Below are 22320 nucleotides of genomic sequence, written 5' to 3' on the forward strand. Positions count from 1 at the left end.
TATCCCTCACTTCAACTCCCTCAAGTGACACCCAATAACCCGAAATACAAGCCCCATTTAATTATGTCTGCCATAACAGCCAACATGTGTGTGGGCAAAATGAAATGTGCAATCAATGCTGTGGTGTGAAGGATAATACATATATATAAATCTGCCAGGCAGAGAGATCAGATTCTTCGTTAATGAACAAGATACCATGAGATGCAATAGGCAAAGATATTTTACTAAGCAAAGCAGTAGTGGTTACAAAATATTGACCTCCACAGCCTTTAATGGTTTGGATATTGCATCCTGAAGGCACTTTTGATGAGAGATTTTTCGCCCCAGGATTGCTGTATTACTCCTTTAGAACAAGTAATGGATAGCAGGTCCTGGACTTGATTTTGAGAATAGCTAAGCATTCTCAAGTTCCACTGAAATAAGACTTGGATATAAATTAAAGAGGCAGGATAGTGCCTATATTCTAAATATGATTTATGATAATCCCAAGAATTGCTTAACTGAATTTGGTGTGCTTAAGGGAATCACTTCTACCTGTTCATGGGAAATGACCTTATTTCCATCTCTGGCTGTACTGCTTCTCACACTGCACTGGATACCACTCTAGAAGTTTATCAGCAAAGGCTTTTTAATGAATGCAAGGGGCCGCTGGTGGCAGAAGAGGCTAAAATGTCTCTTTAGACAAGCAAATCCACACATGGCATACTGGATCCTGGTCTCATGTTGAATTCAATCTCACTGTTTTTAATTTCCAAGAACTGCAGCCAGAAGTGCATAATCCAGTGCTGAAATCCCATTAGGAATGAGGTATTCTTTAACTGCTCTGGGTGTACCCCTGGTTTAATTAAATCCTGCTTTCTGCCTATGGTAAAATGTATTCACCCTGCTCTGTTCTAGTTCATTAAGACCTGAATAAAGGCCACATGCAAAATAAAGAATACACACCATATTTTTCTATCTATAAAGAAATAGAAATGGGGGGCAATTTTAAAATATGGTTCACATGTACTTTCTGAATTAGATGGTGGAACTATCTGTTTAACAATCCGGTCATTTCAATGTGTTTTCCAAGACCACTGGGCATAACAGAGACTATATACTGACCTGCAGATTGTCATCTTTATGTCTCCATTTGTTTCAGTCTGGTCCATAGCATTTGATGCTCACAGCACTTACTCTGTCTCTCTGTTTTTTTAACCATGTTGTAGGATTCGAATTGTGTCCCATGTGTATTTGCAATTGGGCTGTCCTAAAAGATTAGGGTTGCCAATCTTCTGCTAGCCTTCTGTCCCAAAATTAAGCAGATGAAGCTTATCATATCTGTTTATATCCATGGCAGGGAAACCCCCTCCTTCATGTCACATTGCTATTAGTAAATGCTTTAGGGTAGTGGTTCCCAAACTTTTTCAACTGGTGGCTTCCTTGACCTACTGAGCCATTGGCTGAGGCTTCCCATTAGGGCTACAGCCCTATACATTGTATAGAGAGGCATGTTTTTCATAAGGATTCCGCAGCTCCCCTGGCTGGTTTCTGCGGCTCCCCAGGTAGCCACAGCTTACAGTTTGGGATCCACTGCCTTAGTGTACAATTCCTGAAATATATAGAACTTAAGACCAGGATCAGTGAAAAGAGTTTGCAACCATTTGAATAATATATAGATACTGATTCCGGTTTCCATTATGTTCCCACATTCCCCACCACCACTCACCCTTTTAATGAAAATTGAACAAGTGCATAATATACGTCCTGTTTTTGTTTTTTTCTGTCACTTGATTTCTTTTCATGATGGTTACTTAGGTGATATTTGCAAAACTTCCATATTGAAGAAGTGCATCTATTTTGAATTTTTCTTGTTTTGGAAAGGAAACATGACTCAGACCTGTGTGCTTTTTCTGAGCAAGCTGTTCCAGATGTCAAGTTAGGAACAGTTAACTCATAACAGAGATCTATAATTGCAGCACTGTCATTCCCAACTTGGTGTGGGGAAGAAGCAACCTATTGGGGAAACTGTTCTGTAGTAGTAATGCAGCTCTCAGTCCAGCCAAAGTTAAGAACAGTGCTTTTAAGTTTCATTTCAAAGGCAGAGTTAAGCATATGCTGAAAGCAATTATGCACCAAAGTTCTGGACTTTGACTGGAGTGTGCTCTGAAAAGTCTTCCTGTTACCTGCTCTTCTTGTGTGTATTATTCAGCAAAGGTCTGTGGGATGTATGATTTCACAGAGCATTGCACCATCAACTGTTCCTCCCATTTTTTTCTATAGTGTACTTATCACAGCTGGCTATGTTGCTTTTTGTAATAGAAGACCTTCGGAACAAAGACCTTGTACCTATGTTCTCTGTGCATAAGTTATTCAGCACAATAAAGCTGTCTACTAGAAGCAGCAATGAGAAAGGTGAGAAAGTGGACTATAATTAAGTTCTACACCAATTCTTGCTAATATTACAAAAGCACTGACCATAATCATGGGTGATGCTTTAAAGAGTGCCTTTTCTGCTTGTTTGGATTGTGCAAATACAGGTGGGACCTCGGTATCCACTGATTTGATATCCACTGATTTGACTCACCACTGATACTGAGGTCCACCTGTAACAAGGAAAATAACCCACCAAAATCCAATTTCCTACTTTCACACTGTTAAATAATTATAATTTCATTCCACTAGATTACATTAGTCACCCCATCTAGTGGCTGAATGTGGTATAGTGTCTATACCAGTGCATTTAGGGGCAACAATAGAGGAGCAAGAAACCTGGAAGTGGGTCTTTAAAGCTATTTTTCCACTGATTTGGTATCAACTTTTTTTTTTTAATTCACTGAGGGTTCTGGAATGGAACCCCAGTGGATAATGAGGCATGGCTTGTATTTTAAATGAGGGTTAGAATGTGGAAGAGAGTCATTTTCAACTGCATTCTTGCCAATAAAGACCTCACAACTGCATTGCATACGAATATAAAGCAAAAAAGCAGTTTTAACCTTCTGTGAATAAGCATATTACAGCTGTTTCAAAAATGCTTACCAGATGTCAGAGACAAGAAATAGGAGGTGGTTAGCTTCCAGAGCCATTAAACTGACTTCTCTTGAAAACAACAGTGCTAAATGAAGCAATTCTTTGTCTCATACTGTGTTCCTATGGAATTTTGTGTTAAGACACATACTGTAGAAATCAGATACCAAACGAAGAAGCTTGAAATTTTTTTTTATTGAAGACAATCAATTCATATCTGGAAAGCTGAGCCTTTTTATAACAAAGGTTTCAGGAAGGATGTTTCCACACAATTCTAACTGCCAGCCTTTGGTTGTTAGTTTTCCTATTTTGATAGTTGCATCATTTCTGTGTACACACTATCTTCATAAAAAAATTAATATCATTGCTAAATGTAAACACAGTTGTTGGGGGCCTTTAAAAATGTTTTGTAAGTAAATGAGAGTACCTGAAACCTAGAACTTTTGAACCAGAAAACCTATTACTTTAGCAGTGTCCATCTGACGAGGCATATTCACTATAGAATCCTTTTGCGAAGGATAAAACAGTGAAATTCATTCCCTGGCAATTCCTATAGATGCTTCACATTAAGGTACAGTTCCTAGATGGTTGCAGAACATAAGTTTCAAAATTCTCCACTGGCTGGTAGATGTTGTAGTGAGACCTTGATTTATGCCATATTTATTCTGCATCTTATTGGTATTCTCCTGACAGGTCCCTGGAAAAACAAAGAGAAAAAAATTAAGAACAGGTGAAGCATGCAGAAGTATGATGTGACTGGTGTGGATTGATACATATTTTTTTTTTCCACAGTAAAAATATATAGTGAAGGCTAGATGTCTTTTCAATGTTGTCTCTTTTCTGTATAGGTTTTAGGCTATAATCCTGCACACTTTTACTCATTAGTAAGTTCTGTTTGTAATTATGTGACATAGTTCTGAATAAAGGTATAGGGAATTCTAGCCTCACTCTGTGTCTCTTATTGAGAATTTGAATCTGAAAATAAATTCAGATTGTAACTTGTTACGGTGCAAGTAAATGTGTTTAATTTGAAATGTCTGTATCATAGATATTTGTGAAAGGCAGGGGTGTCCAAACTTTTTGGCAGGAGGGCCACATCATCTTTCCGATACTGTGTCGGGGGCTGGGGAAAAAAGAATTAATTCACATTTCAAATTTGAATAAATTTACATAAATGAGTATATTAGAGATGGAACATATGAATGAATCAAGGTCTTGCAATAGCTCAAGACCTATTAAAGGCCTTGCACAAAGCAAGGTCAGCCTTTCCTTTGCTACCGCTGCTGTGTCACAGAGGGATGTGATCACATTCAGAGGGATGCGAAACAGGAAGCAGTGGAGGGAGCCCTCATCCCACAGCTCAGGTGAGAGGTTGAACAGACACTGAGAGCAGTTGTATTGGGCCACTCCAGCAAGTCTCCGGAGGGCTAGAGGCTCATTGGAGACTGGGGGCTCCCTGAGGGCCGGATTGGGAGTCCTTGAGGGCCACAAGTGGCCCCAGGGCCAGGGTTTGGGCACCCCTGGTGTAAGGCAATTTCAGCCCAGTCCTATCTCCCTTTTCCACCATAGCATGTAGCTATGCCAAAACAAGCTTTGCTGCATGCTGTTGGGGGAGCGGCGATCAGTGGTGCCTCCATTTCTTCTGCCTGAGGTCAAGACGTTATGAGTCCTAAGTATCCAAGATATCTATGAGTTCACTTAAAGGTTTATTCATATTGTTTTCTGCCAGAAACTTCCACAAGGGCAGACATCCCCCATCCCCACCATGCATGAAAAGCAGTTTGCTGATTTGGAAGCGACTGTTAGGGAACAATGTGGAGACAGCCCACATGGGCCTATGAAAAAATGCCATACTTTTCTTATTCTAAAATGTTCTTCCTGAAAAAGATCTGTCTGTCAAAACATATAGCTAATTCTGTCCTTATAATGTAGACAAACAGTGAGAAAGTGGGAATCAGTGGCATTTTCCCTCTATCCAAGAAAAACGGAATTAAATTAGCCAAAATTCAAGCACCTCTGGGTCACTTTTGAGTTAATCAGCCACTTCAAGAATTCTTGGGTAGCCATGTCATCCAGCAGCTTGTTATAATCACTGGTGAAAGTGCCATCTGCATGTCTTCTACCAATGACTTCAGCTGCAGCAGTTCCTTCTGAGAAACTTGAAGGGGAAAATGGAGAAATAATAACCTTGCAATAAAAACAAACATGTGTCTAAAACTTAATTTTGCTTAAAAAAATTTGCAGCAAAACTTTATTGGCCTGGGTTTCATTCCTTTTTTAAGGACCACCTTCCAGCTACATAACACTTAGGAGGAACTCTATTTCCAGTCTCCAAAACCATTCCTCAAAATGTGTAACCCATTTTTGCCCGGCCCACAGGTGTACACATTTGGTCCCTGTTGCAAATATGCAACATTGGGCAGAAATGGCTTTTAATAATGACTTGAGCACAATACAGCCATTGTTAAGTACTTTTATTCTCCCACTAATTTTAATCAGAGGGATTTAGAACTGCTTCATTTGGGCTAGATTGTGCCAAGAACTATAAACTTCTGTTAGAACAGTTTGCCTGACAAAATACTATGTGCTACTGCTCCTAAAGTCCTGAAATTCATGATCAAATTCCATTAGTGGTAATTAATTTCTCTGCTATTAAACAAATAATATCATTGTCACTGTTAACTTGCATGAATCCATAATTCTTCCACTATTGAATTTCTGTTAAGTAGAATCTGGAAATAATTTTTGTGGCTGTAATCCACTGCTGGCCCATTTGAGTCAGTCAGACTGCTCCAGAATAAATGAATTCTGGATTGCAGCCTGCTGTTATATACTTAACTAGTGAGAAATGGAGATCTCCAATGCTGATCTGTTAACACCAAGTGAACTTTGTCAAGGAACTCTAAAAATCTTGATGCAACATTTCAGTATGTTTTGATAGCTATATTCTCAGAAGACCAAGCCACTTACCACATAATACCACATTATATTCCTTTTTTACACAAAGTATGCACTCAAAAATTTTTCAGATTGTTCAAGAAAACAACAATTTTTAGCAGGATCATGTGAGCCAGCCCCCCATGTGACACAAGAATTACACCAGAGTAAGAATATCCTACGTACAAGTTTTGATTTTCTTGCTTGTGATTGTAACCAAGTTCAATAACCAAAACAAAAGAGGCAATATATAAGACTATAAGCTCCAGTGCTCCTATTGGAAGTACAATATAAAAATTCACTATAAACACACTTAGACCAATATACCGTACTTAAATGTTCCCACATTGGATCCAACTGTTTCTTTCATCATGTTAGCATTTTCTTTTCATGTATTAGCCACTTCTTAAGAAGGATTTTTGGAGGGATGAAGAAAAGAATTTTTTTTCTGATGTAGGGAGCATCAGATGGCACTGGTGTTTATGCTGAGATTTTTTTCACACACTGCTGAATTATTTTCCTGAATCCTTTTGACTATTTGTCAGCAACACCAACACATGGAGAAAAATCCAGTTCTTGAGTATGGCCCCAGGGGTTCCTTTCAACAGGTACACACATTTGAATAGCAGACCAGTTGCGTTATTTGTTCCTAATCAAACATGTATCTCAGATTTCCAAAAGTCTACTGACAGTGTCAGATTGACAGCTTTGTAAACTCTCAGGACTAACTGCATGTTATGTGCAAACCAGTGTAATGGAACCAGATGCCAGTTAAAACAAAACCAAAAATTAAAAAATTTTTTAAAAAGCTTCAGGGGTATCATAAGCAGAGAACTGGCGCTTATCTTTTCCCCACCTATCATTTCTCCTCTGCAAGTCACCACAAAGATCAGTAAAGGATAAAGCACCCTTTTCTCCCTGTTGTTTTTCCACTCAAAGCTATACTCTTCCAAACTATTTTTTTAAACGATGACCGTGACATCAGAATTCAATGACATGTTTCAGAAACAGGAAGCTGCTGAGTGAGATCATTGGTCCACTTAGCTCAATATTTTCTGCACTGATTGGGAGTGGCTCACCAGGGTTTAAGACCGGTCCTTCACATCCTACCTGGAGATAACTTGGAAAGACTAAACCTGCATGCAGTGCATGTTCTCTTCCACAGAACCAGACTTCTTCTCTATAGCTGTGCTGTTTTGTAACAACTAGAGAGCCCCTCATTTTGCCTGTTTGGAAGATCCAGGTTAATAGACATGAGGCAATGTGTTGCAACAGACCTGACAGCTGCTGTTGCTTGGATCTACAGCCAATATCTATGATCTAGCATGATCGCTAAATGCCTCCTTCAGTATATCATATCTTCAGTACCAGCCATAGCATTGCTTTGTTGCCCATAATGAAAATGTAAAAGGATATCTTCTGGCTGGTATCCTCCCTGTCCAACCCTTGCCGCAGAGATCTTCTGACGATTCTTAGGTACTTTCCATTCAGGATTATAGCCAGGTGTTTTTGAAATGCCTTTTATTGATTGGTTGGCTTCCTTCCTAAATTCCAACACACATCATTGACTCTAGATCTCATTTTATTATTATTGAGGTAATAATAATCAATTTTTATAGAGTGCCAATGACATACACAGTGCCCTTTACAGCAGGCAATATAGATTCTGAGCATGGAACCGAGGAAGAAGGACTGAGAACACTGCTCCAGAGAGCTTACAGTCTAAAGGTACAAATAAGAATAGGTGCAGTGATCTTTCAACTGCGAGGCCATCAGGGGCCTGGAGGAAACTGAAGACTGCTAGGAGTGGGCTTATTAGGGGAAGATATGAAGTGGGAAGATGCTGTTCCAAATGTACAGTTGCTGTGAAAGATGAATCCAAGTCAGCAGTGGGTAGAACAGGCCAAGGAGCAAAAAGAAGGGGAGGGTGTGAGTTGTGCGTGTGGTGAGAACAGGATGTAGGTGGTTACTGATGGAGTACAGGTTACTGATGGAGGTGTTGGCAGCCTAAAGTTCTGGGATGCTTTGAGGCAGGGGAGGAGTAAATATTTCAACGTATTGCAGAGAATGAGAGTGGGAAGGCAGAAAGAGAACTTTCTGGGGTGGAAAGATGTGACAGTGCGAGGATGAATTTAGCAGCAACTTCCTGAAGAAGCTGAGGAGCAGAGAAGGAGAGGCTAGAAGAGGAGGGAGTTTGTACAAACTTTGGAAACGAAAACCATTAAGGAAAAGCAGGATATCTGGAAACACCAGAGGAAAGTGAGGACGTTTTGTGCTGCAAATTGGAAATGATAGAGATTGGAAAATGACAAAACTCCAGTGATTGAAGTAGACGTAAGTATGGTGGAGGCAGGATGGGGCAGGGAGAAAATTGAAAAAGCAAACATACATTGACCTTCAGTATGACTTGACCTTCTGGAGAAACATGACCTATTCAAGCATGCAACAGCACAATACATTCTCCAAGTGCTTTACTTTGATTGGCAGTTGGATAATCTCACACCCATGATAACATCTTCACTTACAAAAGAGAAGTAAGCAGTACAGTGAAGAAAGAAAGAAAAATACATTGTGGTTCCACTAGGCTTTGATTGGCAATAACCCGAAAAAATCTAAGCTATGCTTAATGATAGTAGCAACAGATGGGATTTCTTACTCTCTTCTTCCTCGTCCATTCACAAGCCAAGCAATGAACTCCTTGGCAGCTTGACCTTCCAAGTAGGAGCTGATATCACTGGCATAGGTGCCGTCAGCATGTCTCTCGTATTCGGCATGATGCCTGGCGAGTCCATTGCTAAAACGAGAACAGGTGTCAGTCTGAGATGTCTTGTTTTGCCTTTTATGCTCCTACTTTTTCTCTAGCATCTACCCCTCTCTGTGAAAACCAGTCAGCAACATGCCATCACACTCAAATGTAACTAAGGAATAGAATCTAGGATGGAGGACTAAGAAGATAGGAGCGGATGTGACTGTCAGAGGCTGGAGTCACCAAGCGTCACTAAGGACTGAGAGAAGATTCAGTGACCATCCAAGCACATGCACCTCATTTTCTCCCATGTAAGTGAAAGATCATCCTTCATGCTTACGGAAGAAAAAGTAAAGTTCAGCACTTCCTGACTTGTGTTGCAGTGACTGCAAACTTTGCTCCTTGTATACTGGTACTTATGTAGGGCCCCTGCACTCAATGACAAGGATCCTGACTGCACCCCCCCAGGACCCTTGCAATACGCAAGCCTTGTCTTTGTGCATGCACACATACACACCCCTTAGCTATCATAGTAAGAAGCATTTTGCTAGTTCCTCATAATCAGGACACCTTTCCTCCCAGCTTTCTGGTTATTTTCAAATCATTAGGCATGCAACAATGGAATTGCCTGATGACCTCATCACATGATTGTTTTCTTTTTAAGCCATGTGTTTGTCTGCAAAAAGGATCCTTTCAACCTGTTGGATCCCTGTGACATTTCTGCCCCCCACCCTCCCAGTCAGCACTTTGGGTGTAGAAATCAGCCTGAAGATCATTTGGCTGGGAAGGCTCTCTCCGCTCTCAGTATGGGGATAAGAGCTAGGGTGGCAAATTTTTAAGGCTCCAAAGCAGAAACCTCAAAGATACCATTCATAAATGGTGCTAGTGTTGTTCTGCTTGGGGTTTTTGGTAGACATTCCAACTGTTTTCTGCCTCCTGCCCCAATCAAGATGTGTTCAGCATTAGCTGGGGACAGCAGGTGGATACATGAGATAAGGGTTCATAGGTCCTTAGGCAATTGTCTCACATAGCAATCATGTGTTCCAGTTGTTTAACAACCCTGGCCTGGGTCTAGTTTTTGGCATCTGTAAATAGCTGCCCACAGCAATGTTCCCACTGCAGAAGAGACATAGCATTGGTGTGAAACTGCTCCATTTGATGAGAAATTCAAATCTGTTTACTGATGCTACAAACCACTCTGGTGATGGAATAAGCTACATGGAGATATTTCCATATTGCACGTGTCATGTGTAGGCCCCGGGTTCAGGCATGGCTTTGCTAAAAGTCCCCACTTCCCCACCAACTCCCCAAATGGTTCCATCAGCAAAACGAAAGGTACCATACATTCAGTTCATCCAGTCCCAGCTGTGAAAGAGCAGTCAGGTAGCTGAGAGCCCATCCTATGCCCTTCCAGCACTGGTGCTTAGCTCCAGCACTGGCGCTGGGTGTTGCAATCACGCTGTAAACCACGTTTACAGCACCAGAAGAGCAAGAAGCACCAGCACTGGGCACCCTTCAGTCGGTGCTGGGCCCAGAGCCAGTCGACCGATGGAGGAGTGCCCATGGTAAGGTGTACTGCCAGGCAGCAGTGTGGGGTTTCTGGGCAGTAGGGGTGCTGTTCTGGAGCGGGGGGGGGGAGGAACCGGGGTGGGAGGGAGTAGAACTGACAGAGCCTTGCTCCGCTGGATCCTATGCTTCGGGTCGGGCTGAAAAGCCCAACACGGAGCTCCTCCAGTCTGTGCCAGCAAAATAGCCAGTGCAGACTGGACGAGATCCATTACAGCCCCTGCACCCTTACTCAGGGAAAGGGGACAAAAGTCTCCTTCCCCTGAGGAGACCTCCAGTGACCTTGGTGGTGCCACTGGGTGCAGTGGTAGCTGTTTTGGCATCTCTGCATCCAGGGAAGCTACCAGCTTCAGGATTGCGCTGCCCTTTGGCACAGGAGCTGCCAACTGCTGCTTGGTAGGGGAGACCATCCTTCTGCTAATTCCTTCTCAAAGCACCTCAGATGCACACAACTAGTATGACTGTATTCCCATTTTGCTGTCAATATTAGTTTCACCCAGAACATCTTCTTGCTATTTCCCCCCCCCTTCATGTTTCAAATCATGCTAAGGTTTGCTGTGTATAGCAAACTGTTGCTGTATTACTATCCATTTCGGGGGGTTGGGGTCCATGCTATATCATAGTAGAAACAATCGCTAATATGTATTTTGTTACACTATGTTCCAGCTTCACTCTCCTTATCAGTGTCTCTTTGTCTTTCTTTTTGTGTACTTCTTAAATTATATCATATTTAATTATTTTTTTTCCTTGGTAGTTGCATGAGATTTAATGTCCATTTAGCATAGTGTCTTTAGAAACAGTTTCTTTTTCTAATTCTGTTATGGATTTTTGATGTAAGTCTACATCAAAGGCTACGAACCTATTAACTAATGAGGGCCTTGCGCATTACACGTCTTATGGGTACATTTAACATATTTTACACCTGCATATAAAAATGTAGTGTGTGCCTATAGTATACAAATGCACATATCAGGGAACTGATTGGCTGATTCCCTATATCATATCATGTGTCCACTTGGTATCCTTTTAATTATCAAGTATTTGCCTCCTGCTAATCTGTGAAACAGCTCGTATCTTATTGTATTTTGAGAGAACATTATAGAAAACATGAATAAAGACAGCATCAGTGACAGCCATACCCACAATGTCAAGGGCATGAGCTGCTACTGTACTGCATATGCATTTTGCAGAAAGTTTCCATATATTAAGTATTGGGGTTTTCTGCCCACATTTACACTTGGTTTTAGCAGTCTCATTTAGGCTATCCTAAGCTCATGTATTTGAAAGTAACTTCTATGGCAACTTACACCCAATCCTAAGCTGCCCCAGAACCCAGAGGAGCAGTAGTGCCAAATGGCCCACATCCTATGGGACTGAGGCAGGCACCAGAGTCTCCTTGACTCTGAAACATCTGTTCCCTTACCTCAAAGGTGCTGTAAACCCATTGGGTCTCCTCAAAGCTGCCCAGTTATTTTGCTGGCGCAAAACCAAAGAGGCCTGTATTGGGCTTTCCGGCCTGGGTGGGGGCACAAGATTCGTTGGCAGAGTCTGCTGCCCCCACCCCCAATCTTCTCTCCAGCCCACCTTCCCCCCACCCAATTTTGCCCCCTTCCCACCTTCCCCTGCCCTTCTCCCTCCCTGAAAAGCCTCACTGCTGGCCAGTGGGAAGACTCACAGCTAGAGTTGCTCCTGCATCATATTCTTAGTGCTGAGGCCCAGAGCCAAATGGTGCTGGCCTCAGCCCAGGCCCAATGGGCTTACCACTGGCTCAGAAGTGCCTTACAGCACTTTTGCAACAGAGTTGCACAGTGGTTGCTATCGCTTGCCTAGTATAGGATTGGGCCCTTAGTTGCCACAAGCCAGCAAGATACTTGTGTATGTGTAAACATGCTTCCATGCAAACATCATTCTTACTGTCATCAGCTCTGGCAAGACCAATCACCTGTTGGGAGGATTATTTTTCTGGGACCCCTTTTCACCTACCAGATCATAGCAGACAGTGTTCACCATCTGTTCAGCAAGGAAGAGTCTTGATATGCAACAGGTTGCACGTGACACATCGCTGCACACAAGGATGTCTGCATATAGGTCAGTGTACTTAGGAATGTATAAATGTGTGTAAAATTGCTGTCAGCCCTTTCCTGTCTATGAAAATATTACCAACTCATAATAAGCTGAGATGATCTATTTTTGTTAAATTCTCTGAATTGCAAAATTTCTGTTCAGTTGAAGTACCTTGAGAGCTGATCCAAGAGGTTTTCTTTCTCTCTCTCTTCAAGTCCTTGTTGTCTGTGGCAGAGGTCCATAGACGGAAGGTTATTGAAATGACATTGGCACAAATGGACAAAAGTTCCACTTATCAGTTCAGTAAAATGATTGAGTTTTTGTTACATTTAAATTTATAGGCCAAGAATCATATATGCATTCAATCACTTCTGCATTTGTTCCACGACTCTGGACCTTTGGGGTCCTATCCACACTTTCCTGGGAGTAAGCCCCATTGAGCTCAATGGAATCTACTTCTGAGTAGACAAGCGTAGGATTGGGCTGTAAATTATTGTTCCACAAATTCAAGTTCCATTGGCAGAAAGAGAGAGCTATTTTCACCAGCCTCCCTACTGCAGCAGCCTATGCTGCAGACCAACCTGTTTTAGAGGATATCTGCATAGAGGTCAGTGTACACCAGTCTTCATGAGAAGATGTTCAGCATCACAAAGGGCTGCAGAAAGGAAGCTGGAGGGATGAAAGTCATAATTTCATCCCTGTCCATAACAGAACAACCACTGGCAGTGTAGTCCTTTGCATGTCTACTCAGAAGAAAGCCCCACTGAGTTTAACAGAACTTATTCCTAGTTAAGAGTATATAGATTTGCAGCATTCTGATATAATCTTTTGTTTTTTTATTAGGAACTGTATTTATACTTGGAATCTGTTTGATTGCTGTCAATGCATCCAGTATAAATATCCAGTATATATTCAGTCCTGTTTGATATCCTATAATGCGACTTCTGAATTAGAGCCACTAGAGAAACAACAGTATATTATACTCCTGGTTCCTTTTCTCTGTAATGATGCATACTTTTGTTGTTGTTTAAGACCATGAAATGAATTCAAAGCATATGCCAGAACCAACATATTCCCCAGAACCCAAAATTGAAATTAAAAAGTTGACTCATTTTTCTGATTGACGATAAATTTGTTTCTAGGTTCAAACCCAGATCGTATGGGGTGCACATCTGTCTGTTCATTTGCTCAGAAATAATTACTGAGTTACTCATGATTTTACTATTCAGTTAAAAAATCAAATAGGGCAGTGGCAGTTTGCCACTAACTAGTTAGCATTAGCTAAAGACTAAAAGCACACTCACATAGCCACTCAAGTCAAGTCATCCTCTTTCCCACTTTGTAGTGATCTATGCTCTGGGATGAACTTGTTATTTTGATTCTGTTATCATAATTCTAGTCACAGATGTTTTGCTCACTAGTTTTCAGGCTGCATTTGGAAGGTTTATTGTGGCCAGTGATAGGATAGCTTCCAGTTGTACGATTTGGTTGACCCATTTTCTAACAGCATAGAGTAAAGCAACATGGGGAAGAAAAAAATAGGATGCTATGAAGAGTGTGGTTGCATGAACTAGCTTTAACACAGCCCTTTTTCTAGAATTATTCAGGCATATCATTGTCATGTCATTGGTCACTTAGGGCACAATCCTATCCAACTTTCCAGAGCTGATGCATGCCAACGGGGCATGCACTGCTTCCCGTGGTGGTGGTGGGCTGTCATGGAGGCCTCCTCCTAGGAATGTTTGTTCCTTTACTGCTTTGTGGTTGCATCAGCACTGGAAAGTTGGATAGGATTGGACCCTTATTCATTAACTCAGGCTTAAGTTCTAAGCATATGAACTAGAAGGCCTACTGAACTCAGAGGCGATTATGTCCAAGTAAATATATTGAAGGTCAGACTTTTAGTTGCTTATTTTGTTATTTAGTCATAATGGGCATGATCCTGTCCTAGCCAAATGCAAATGGAAGGGCATTCTGGAGAGGTTCTCAGGGAGTCCACACAAATCAGGAACCAACTTTGGGTAGGACAGTATGTTTTCTGTGATACGCCTCCCTGCCACAAAGCCTCAGATCATGCTGTGTCATGCTATGCCTCATCAAGAACTACAAGACTATGACACCCCACACCACTGCCATACATCATCATTTAGCACCACTGCCATACATCATCATTTAGCATTTAGCATGACTACAGTCATGAGGTAGTTGCTTATTTGGAATAGAAGTACGTTTCACAGGGTCCCATCCCAACTGCCTAAACTTTGGCACGATGGTCTGTTCAAAAGGGTCCCCAGTTCCCAGTTAATGATGCACAACCAAAGAAGAGCTGTGAATGCCTCATTTATCTTCTGGAAGGCTGCAGGATGGTGGCAGGGGAGGCTGCACACAGAGATAACTGAAAAGACAGTATCAGAATAAAGTGGCCCTTCTCCTGGGCAGCTGCCTGCCTGCCTTGCACATAAAGGGCAGGATCATGCTCATTAAGATGACTTGGGGCTTTTGTGATTTTCTGCTTGATTTCTCAATTGGTTAACCAGTGACACCTGATTAGAGCATTATTCCACAGGTCAAATGGGACAAGGACTTCACCTGTTGGAAGCTGACCCAAGACCAAAAAGAAGCAAAACCACAAATCACATGATAACATAATGACACTTGATGACTAACTATATACTGATGTTTGGGACAGCAAAGTCAAATGACTTTTGACTGTCAGCATCAGAAACAATGTATGATACGGTACAATGCAAAATAGTGGAGACAAATATGAAAAATGAAGGCAATGAAACACACAGACTCTGCATTCCTTTTAGGAGTTTCAAGCAGTGCATTTGTTTCCAATGCAGTACAACAATTTTACGGCCATGGTTTTCAAACTGTATTCTGGGAAACCCTGGCAGCCCCTGGCAGCTTACCTAGGGGTTCTCAGTGACAAGATGAAGGGGTAATGGCAAGCAAAATTCCCTGAAATGCAGCTTGCTCACGACTACCAATTGCCCCTTGGAATGTCTCTCCACACACTTTCATGCAGGACTACAGTGAAATTCAGTAATCTTAGCTGGTGCCTACCGGAACAGTGAAGGTACACTAGAACACTTACCCCAATCGTCTGCAGTGCCTAGCAACTGAACATGGCAGGTGAAGATGGGTTCTTATGATGACAAATTAATGCCTGAAGATACGATGTTTTGGATCCTCTGCTTTATATTACTAAGAGTGGAATCCACAGGAAAGCTACTGGTTTCCTTGCATCTACAGCTTGCCCAAGATTGAATCTTGTGGGAGGAATCCAGGTGCATCCACTGAAGCGCTTCCACTTGTGGAAGCTGGATTTTTTTTATGTAGGTAATTGTGTATATCACTCATGGCTTTAAGGGCTTCCATATCTGCAGGCTGAACACAATTGACATTTTGTTTCTCTTCTGCTAGTATTCTCCATCCATGCTACAGTGTATTACAGCGCTGTGAATATTTTATACATACCTTGCTTTACTTCAGAATAATTTATGTTTTGTGCTGTTAATTCTCTTCTCTTAAACCACATGCCAGTTATTATGTTGAACCTATATTTGATCTTATTGGACAGCTGAAACCTATTTCAAACAACTATTTCAGAAAAGCTATTTCAATGATTCTTTTTAAAATGACTCTCTTTTTAAATCATGGCCATCCAAACCCCAGCCCAAGTGCTTTCCATCCTGTGGGTAGAGCTTACCAATCTGCTCCAAGTAGATGGGGCATAGAGATGCTCTGGGCAGACATTCTGTTGCACAGCCTTCTGGGATAATGGGCAACAGATGCAACTGCCCAGAGTGCTCCTATGCCCCAATCTACTTGGCAGTCATGCAATGACACTGTGGAACATTAAGCTCCGGTCCAAACAGGGACCGCTTTTTTGGTGCGCAGCAGTTGCGTGTTTGGCGACTGCTGATCTAAATCAATGGCTATATTGCCATTCATTGATTAAAATTATTTTAGAATTTAGTAATTAAAAAAAAAAAGAGAGAGACCTAAACTGTTGTCTGATTTAATTTAAGGAATAGTTGTAAATATGAATGGCTAACTATGCACTGAATTTCATCCGTTGCAAATAATCCATTGTGCAATTCCCTTATGCAAATTCTGCTGAATCTTGTTGACTATAGGCTTTAACACGGTTTCAGAAATCATTCCTAAGGTGTTAAAATATATTTTGAAAGAAAACTGAGAGCACAATCCTAAGTCCAGGATCTGCAGGCATGGCAGTCCCTGCGCCAGTGGAAGATGTTGCAAGCATGCTGTAAGGCATGTTGAGACACCTGGTGAGTAAGCAGTGCTGGCCAAGCTGCCTGTGCCACCCTGCCAATGCTGCATGCAGCCCAACGGCTGCTGGCAGAGCCGGGTAGTGGTAGGGTGGCAGGAGAGTAAAACAGAGGTGAGGAGGGAGGGTTTCTGGGTGGGGGGAGGGCAGAACAGAGGGTGGTTCTTGCCTACGAAGGAGAGCGATTGGTGAAGTATGCCTCTGCTGTATCCTCATGCCCATTCTGGGGCTTGCAGCCTTACATGGGGCTGCTCCAGCAGCATGCAGTGTGGGGGTGGAAGGTGAGACAGCTACAACTTGCTGGAGTTCTTCAAAAAGCACCACCACTGCTGCCAAAGCTGTGAGTGCACAAACACAACCCACACACTCTGAGCTGCTGGAGCACTTGGGTTGTAAGTATTTGCTTGATCACAGCCATGGTGGCGGTGGTGGCACTGTTCAAATAACTCTGGTGGAGCAGTTCTGCCTCATCTCCCCCCCCCCCCCCACACACACACACTGTACATTGCTGGGCTGCTTGGTTTGCTTAGTTACAAGCCATGGTGACTATATGCAGCCTATGGGTTCTAGAGATAGCCTATCTTTGAATGCCAGATGCAAGTATGTGGCAATAGGATACAGTTATCTTATTGCCTTGTGTTTTTTTCAGAGGCATCTGTTGAGTCACTGTGAGATATAGTAAGCGGGAACAGAGGGGCCCTTGGCCTGATCCAGCAAGGCTCTTATGTTCGTATGTCTAATGGCTCCTCATTGACCTGGAGGACAGTTTCTAGTGGAGTACTCCAGGGCTCTCACTTAGGCCTGGTTGTTTTCTCAGTGATTTAGATGAAGGGATGAAAGGAGTTGTTATCAGATTTGCATAGGACACTAAACTGGAAGGGATAGCTAACACGGAAGAAGACAACAGAAGCATTCAGGAGGATCTTGATAGAATGGAGTACTGGGCTAAAATCAACAAAATGAAGTTCCAGAGAGACAAATGCAAGTTCTGCACTTAGGCCAAAAAAGAAAAAAGAAAAAAAGGCACAGGTATAGAATGGGTGATTCTTGGCTTGGCAGCACAACGCGCAAAAAAAGTCTCAATGTTGCAGTGAATCTGAAGCTGAGCATGAGTCAGCAATGTGATACGACAGTGGTTCCCAAATGTTTTAGCACCAGGACCAACCCTTTCAAAGCAACATTCTCTCAGGACCCAACTAGCTTTACGAGACTAAAAACGTTTTCACTTTACCAGTCACTCAAGCCTCTGTTTTTATTCTTTTTACCATTGTGGGGGGAAGGGGACCACCTCCTGGAGCACTGTTGAGCTCCACGTCCAGACTGACTGGGTCCAGTCCAGTTAGACTGGGACTATTCTGGTAACCGTGCAATCCCCTTTGCAGTGGACCATGGCAAGGTCACTTACTCATGAGTAAATGTGCATGTGCTGTTCAGTTTCACTTTCCAAAGGGCTCAATACATTTTCCTTGTCAGCTACCAGCTTGTCAGTTTCATGACCCACCAAAAACAACCCACAGTTTGGGGACCATTTTAGATTGCAAGAAACAGTGGCTCTACTGGTCTATGCTGTCTCCTTTCTGGTCAGACCTCATTTAGTATACTATATTCAGTTCCTGATGCAACAACTTAAGAAGCATGCAGCCAAATTAGAGTAGGTTCAAAGAAGGGCAATGGAGATACCATAACACCCTTCAAATATCTAAGGGCTGTCACATGGAAGAAGGCAAACATTTGTTGCCCCAGAAAGTAGATCTAATTGGCCTAAGCTGCAGAAGGGGAGATTTTAGTTGGATATCAAAGAGCAGTTTTACAATGGAACAGATTACCAAAGGAAGTGGTGGGTTCTCCCTTGCTGGAGGTCTTTAAGAAGAAGCTTGTCAGGCAGCTTTTGGAAATGCTCTAGAGAGGATTCTTGCCGCTTCTAGCACGTTGAACTAGACAACCTTGAAGGTCCTTCTGTGATTCTATGATTACACTGATGTAGTTGTCATTATGTCTCATTCTGGGTGCTGCTTTTTATTATTTAAAAATTTAGGGTTATGCCTTTATCCATTTTAAATAAATGCAAATACACCTGCTCAAGTGGCATGTGGGTCACACCAAAAGAGGTTCAAGATAGTCACCACAATCTAGCAGAATGCTATGTGATTTTAAATTCCACTGAACCAGTGAACTAGGAATCAGTGAATCAGTGAGCTCTGAAATCGGAGGAGGCAAGTGCCTCTTCCAGATGGCTACCCAGCCATTCTGAGGGCCCATTCCTAAAAGGGAAGGAGAGGAAAGCGGCACTCTGAAACTGCACTAACAGTGGTTGTGGAAGCACAGCCACCGTCGGCATAGTTCCAGATCATGCCAACAAAATCAGTTGTGGGAGGGGGAGCGGATTGCAGCCCTGCTCCTTCAAGCCTGGTTCCTGGGGCATTTGCCCTCATTGCCCCCCTGAGTACGCCACTTCTACTGATCTCGTTAGGACTTAACTGTGAATAATGGTGCATTAGAGAGTTGCTATGGAATACAATCCACCAGGATGTTCTGAGAACGACCCATTGAAATAAATTGAAGTTGCTCAAAAGCACATTATTTGCTCATGCACATTTCTCATTCATTTCAATAGGGCTCATGGGGAGTAACTTCCCAGTGGAGTTTTATTTGGCCAATTTCTGTTGGGAAAGCATTGTAATAAGTTTTACCTAGTATTTATAGTTTAAGTACTGGAAAGAGTGGTGTCATGGTGTACTGGGGTAGTGGTGTGTGTGTGGCAAAGATACTGACAGCCCAGTCCTGAGCTTCCTGGCATGCAGGGCTGCAGCCGCACCAAAAATGGCTGCTGTTGCATCCAGCATGCCCCGGGCAGCCGCCAACTACTCCTCGGGAGAAGGGGACTTTAATTCCCTTCCTCCGGGTAAAGTGAATAGCCCTGTGATGGGGCTACTCAATTCTAAGACAACCCAAGGGTTAGCATAGAATTCAGAGCCTCTGTGTTGGAAGGATAGCCCAATATGGAGGCTCAGGATCCAGTAGAGCGAAGCTCCAGTGGTTCCACATCCCTCCCGCTCCACTCCGTCCCTCCACACACCTCCTCCCCCCTTCTCCCCATCCTCCCTCCACCTCCCCCTGCACTGGAAGCCTCCTCCCCGCCTCCCCTCATGCCCCCACCTACCACTTTGTTGCCCAGCGGTCCGTGTGACCGCCGAACAGCAGAGCTCCAATGCTCCACCGGCAGTAGTCTAGTGCCGACCAGCACTGGGCTAGCACCTGCACTCCACCAGCGCTCCACTGGCGCTAGAGCCCACAAACGTGCCTTACAGCATGTTTGTGACAGTGTGTACTGGCATGCACTGAATAGGATTGAGCCCTGAGCCTCTAGGGGAAATGTGTACATATAGAATATATAAAGTGTGCTACCAGTCCTGAACTGAAGAATAGGACAGGCTATAAACCACAATGAACAGATGGTTGGATAGATGGATGGATGGATGGATGGATGGACAGAAACATGAATGGAAAGATGAATATTTAAGCTCTTAGCATTGGTTGTAATTCTTGGAAGACTGCATACTCTTTCATGTTCATTGTGCAATGCAATCTTATGCATGTTGGCTCAGAAGTAAGTCCCACTGGGTTCAGTAGTGCTTACTCCCAGGTAAATGCACAGAGCATTGCAGCCTTAACTTGATGAAAGGTATGCCTTCACAAATGTTATCATGTCTACCCTTGGGTTTAGATGGTATCTTACAAGGGTGGGGTTGGGGTGGGGTGTCCATTTTGCTTACCCGCTTCTTTTAGTGCTCATTAACCACTGTACAAAATCTTGAGCTCGTCTCGTGTCCAAGTACTTGCTGTAATCGCTGGTGAATGTACCTTGTGAGTGACGTTTCACTTCATTCAGCTGTCTAGAGTCATCTAATGGTTCAGCCTGGGAAGCTTTGAATGATCTATAAGTGCGGTTTGTGACAAATTAATTGCACTGAAGATTGCACATTTGAAAGGTGCTGTACCTGGTATTGACCTCCTCCAATAAGTAGATAGAAAGATATATGATCTAAAAATAATTGCTGCTAATAAAAGGATCATTAGTTGTCTAATAAACGCTTGGTAAGTGGAGAAATAGATTCTGTTTAGACAACAACCATCACAACCAGAAGTGCTACTGTAACAACCTGATGTGCTGCTGTAGGTTACATCGACATGCGAATGTTCAACAAAAAAATCACGTTAGTATATTAATAGGGTTTCCATGCCAGATTGGCATCTGTTATAAGGAAATGCATAATCCACATTTTTGTTAGTACTGCATAGTGTTAAAAATTTTGTATCTGCTGTTTACCTGGTTTTCTCTTGTGATTCTTGAAGGGGACTTTGCCAGCTGCTTTGTACAATCATTAAAAGCAACCCAGCCACAAAGTACATGCTTTTCGTTTTCATCATCTGTGGGACAGAGATGCAGGAAAAATTGTGAGTGTAATTTCCTTCAGCTCCATTATATAGTACACAAAGGAACACCTACCTGTCACCAAGCTGTGGCAGATTATGACTTCCCAGTAGGGGCTACTAAAAACTGCTCTGTGTGTCAGTGCTCCAGGTGGCCACAACAATCGAAAGATGCCAACCACATAACAAATTTCTTTGCACCACTTGCACAATCGTAGTGTCTGCTGGCACAGGCAAGAAGATTACCTATTAATAAGCTATACTGAACTTCATGGCTAGTGGGTTTCAAACATTTCAACCCTGGCATGGAGTGAATCAACTTCTGGGGGCTTCCATTTGGTGGCATTAGGCTTGTTTCGAGTAACTTCCACTGACGGCCCAATCCTATACTTACTGGCCACAAAGCAACCAGCGCCAGTCATAAAAGGCACACTGGCAGCACACTACTCAGCGCACTGCTGGAGAGGTGCTGGTGGAAAGGCCAGCACCTTCCTGCCCATGCTGTCAATTCTCTCACCACCTGCCAGAGCAGATAAGGCAGTGGAAAAGGCAAAAGGGGTGGAGGAAGGGCAGAACAGGAGCAGGGGAGGGGCAAAACTGGGTGAGGAGGGTGGAGGAATGGGATCGGGAAGCCTGAGGAACAGGTGGATCTTGCAACAAAGACACCCCTTTCCTGCAGCCACCCTGCCCTCTTTCTCTCCTCGGCTTTCTCCTTGTAAATTTGCTCCTGCAGGTCTGAAGAGACCCATTATGAGCCAGGAGGGTTACAGAGAATTCAAATCCCCTTCTGCTGCTGTCATGTATTTCTGGGCCACTGGCACAAATGGCCAGAGTCCCATATGCATGGCAATGGCTCAATCAGGCTGTGCCAGAGCGGATAAGATGGGGTGGGGGTGGATCATGGACAGTTTGGGGGAGGATCAGGGCAGGGTGCAGGCTGGGCAGGAGGCACCAAGTTCAGGAGGGGTGGATCTCAGCAGCAGTCATGCATGCCATGATCCTATCCCTCTTTATAGGCCCAACATGCCCCCTGAGGCTCCTCAGACTTATGCCAGCTAAATAACTGGCATAGGTCCAAGGAGACCCATTGGCAGCCAGTTGGCTTATACGGGGGCAGAGTAAAAAAATATTTTTATTTCTGCTCCCAGTCCATCTGGTCAACCCTTCACCATGGAATACAGCAACACTCCGTTGTTGTCATTGCGTCACATTGGCTGAGGGGGTGGGGGTAGGATTGAGCTGCCCATCCTGCAAACAGCAACAGATTGGG

The 22320-nt window shown here is 43.1% G+C and overlaps 1 protein-coding gene across 1 annotated transcript; it reads right to left on the bottom strand.

Annotated features, from left to right (window-relative positions):
- Positions 1-3678: 3678 nt before the first annotated feature.
- GCG (glucagon) lies at positions 3679-21047 on the bottom strand. The gene is made up of 6 exons (XM_066634375.1): positions 20947-21047; positions 20393-20554; positions 12491-12544; positions 8600-8737; positions 5021-5164; positions 3679-3703 (listed from the first exon to the last, which is right to left on the bottom strand). The coding sequence occupies exons 1-6, from the start codon at positions 21045-21047 to the stop codon at positions 3679-3681; spliced, it is 624 nt and encodes a 207-aa protein (XP_066490472.1).
- Between the last annotated feature and the right edge of the window lie 1273 nt (positions 21048-22320).

This window comes from Tiliqua scincoides, chromosome 1 (genome assembly GCF_035046505.1).
Source record: "Tiliqua scincoides isolate rTilSci1 chromosome 1, rTilSci1.hap2, whole genome shotgun sequence".
Lineage (NCBI taxonomy): Eukaryota > Metazoa > Chordata > Lepidosauria > Squamata > Scincidae > Tiliqua > Tiliqua scincoides.

Excerpts from the sequence above, each read along its gene's own strand:
- GCG (XM_066634375.1), bottom strand. The coding sequence starts at position 21,047 with ATGATGAAAACGAAAAGCATGTACTTTGTGGCTGGGTTGCTTTTAATG. Across the intron at positions 20,555-20,946 it reads GAATCACAAGAGAAAACCAG|ATCATTCAAAGCTTCCCAGG; the intron begins GTAAACAGCAGA and ends CCGCACTTATAG. Across the intron at positions 8,738-12,490 it reads CTCTTGGATCAGCTCTCAAG|CAATGGACTCGCCAGGCATC; the intron begins GTACTTCAACTG and ends TTCTCGTTTTAG.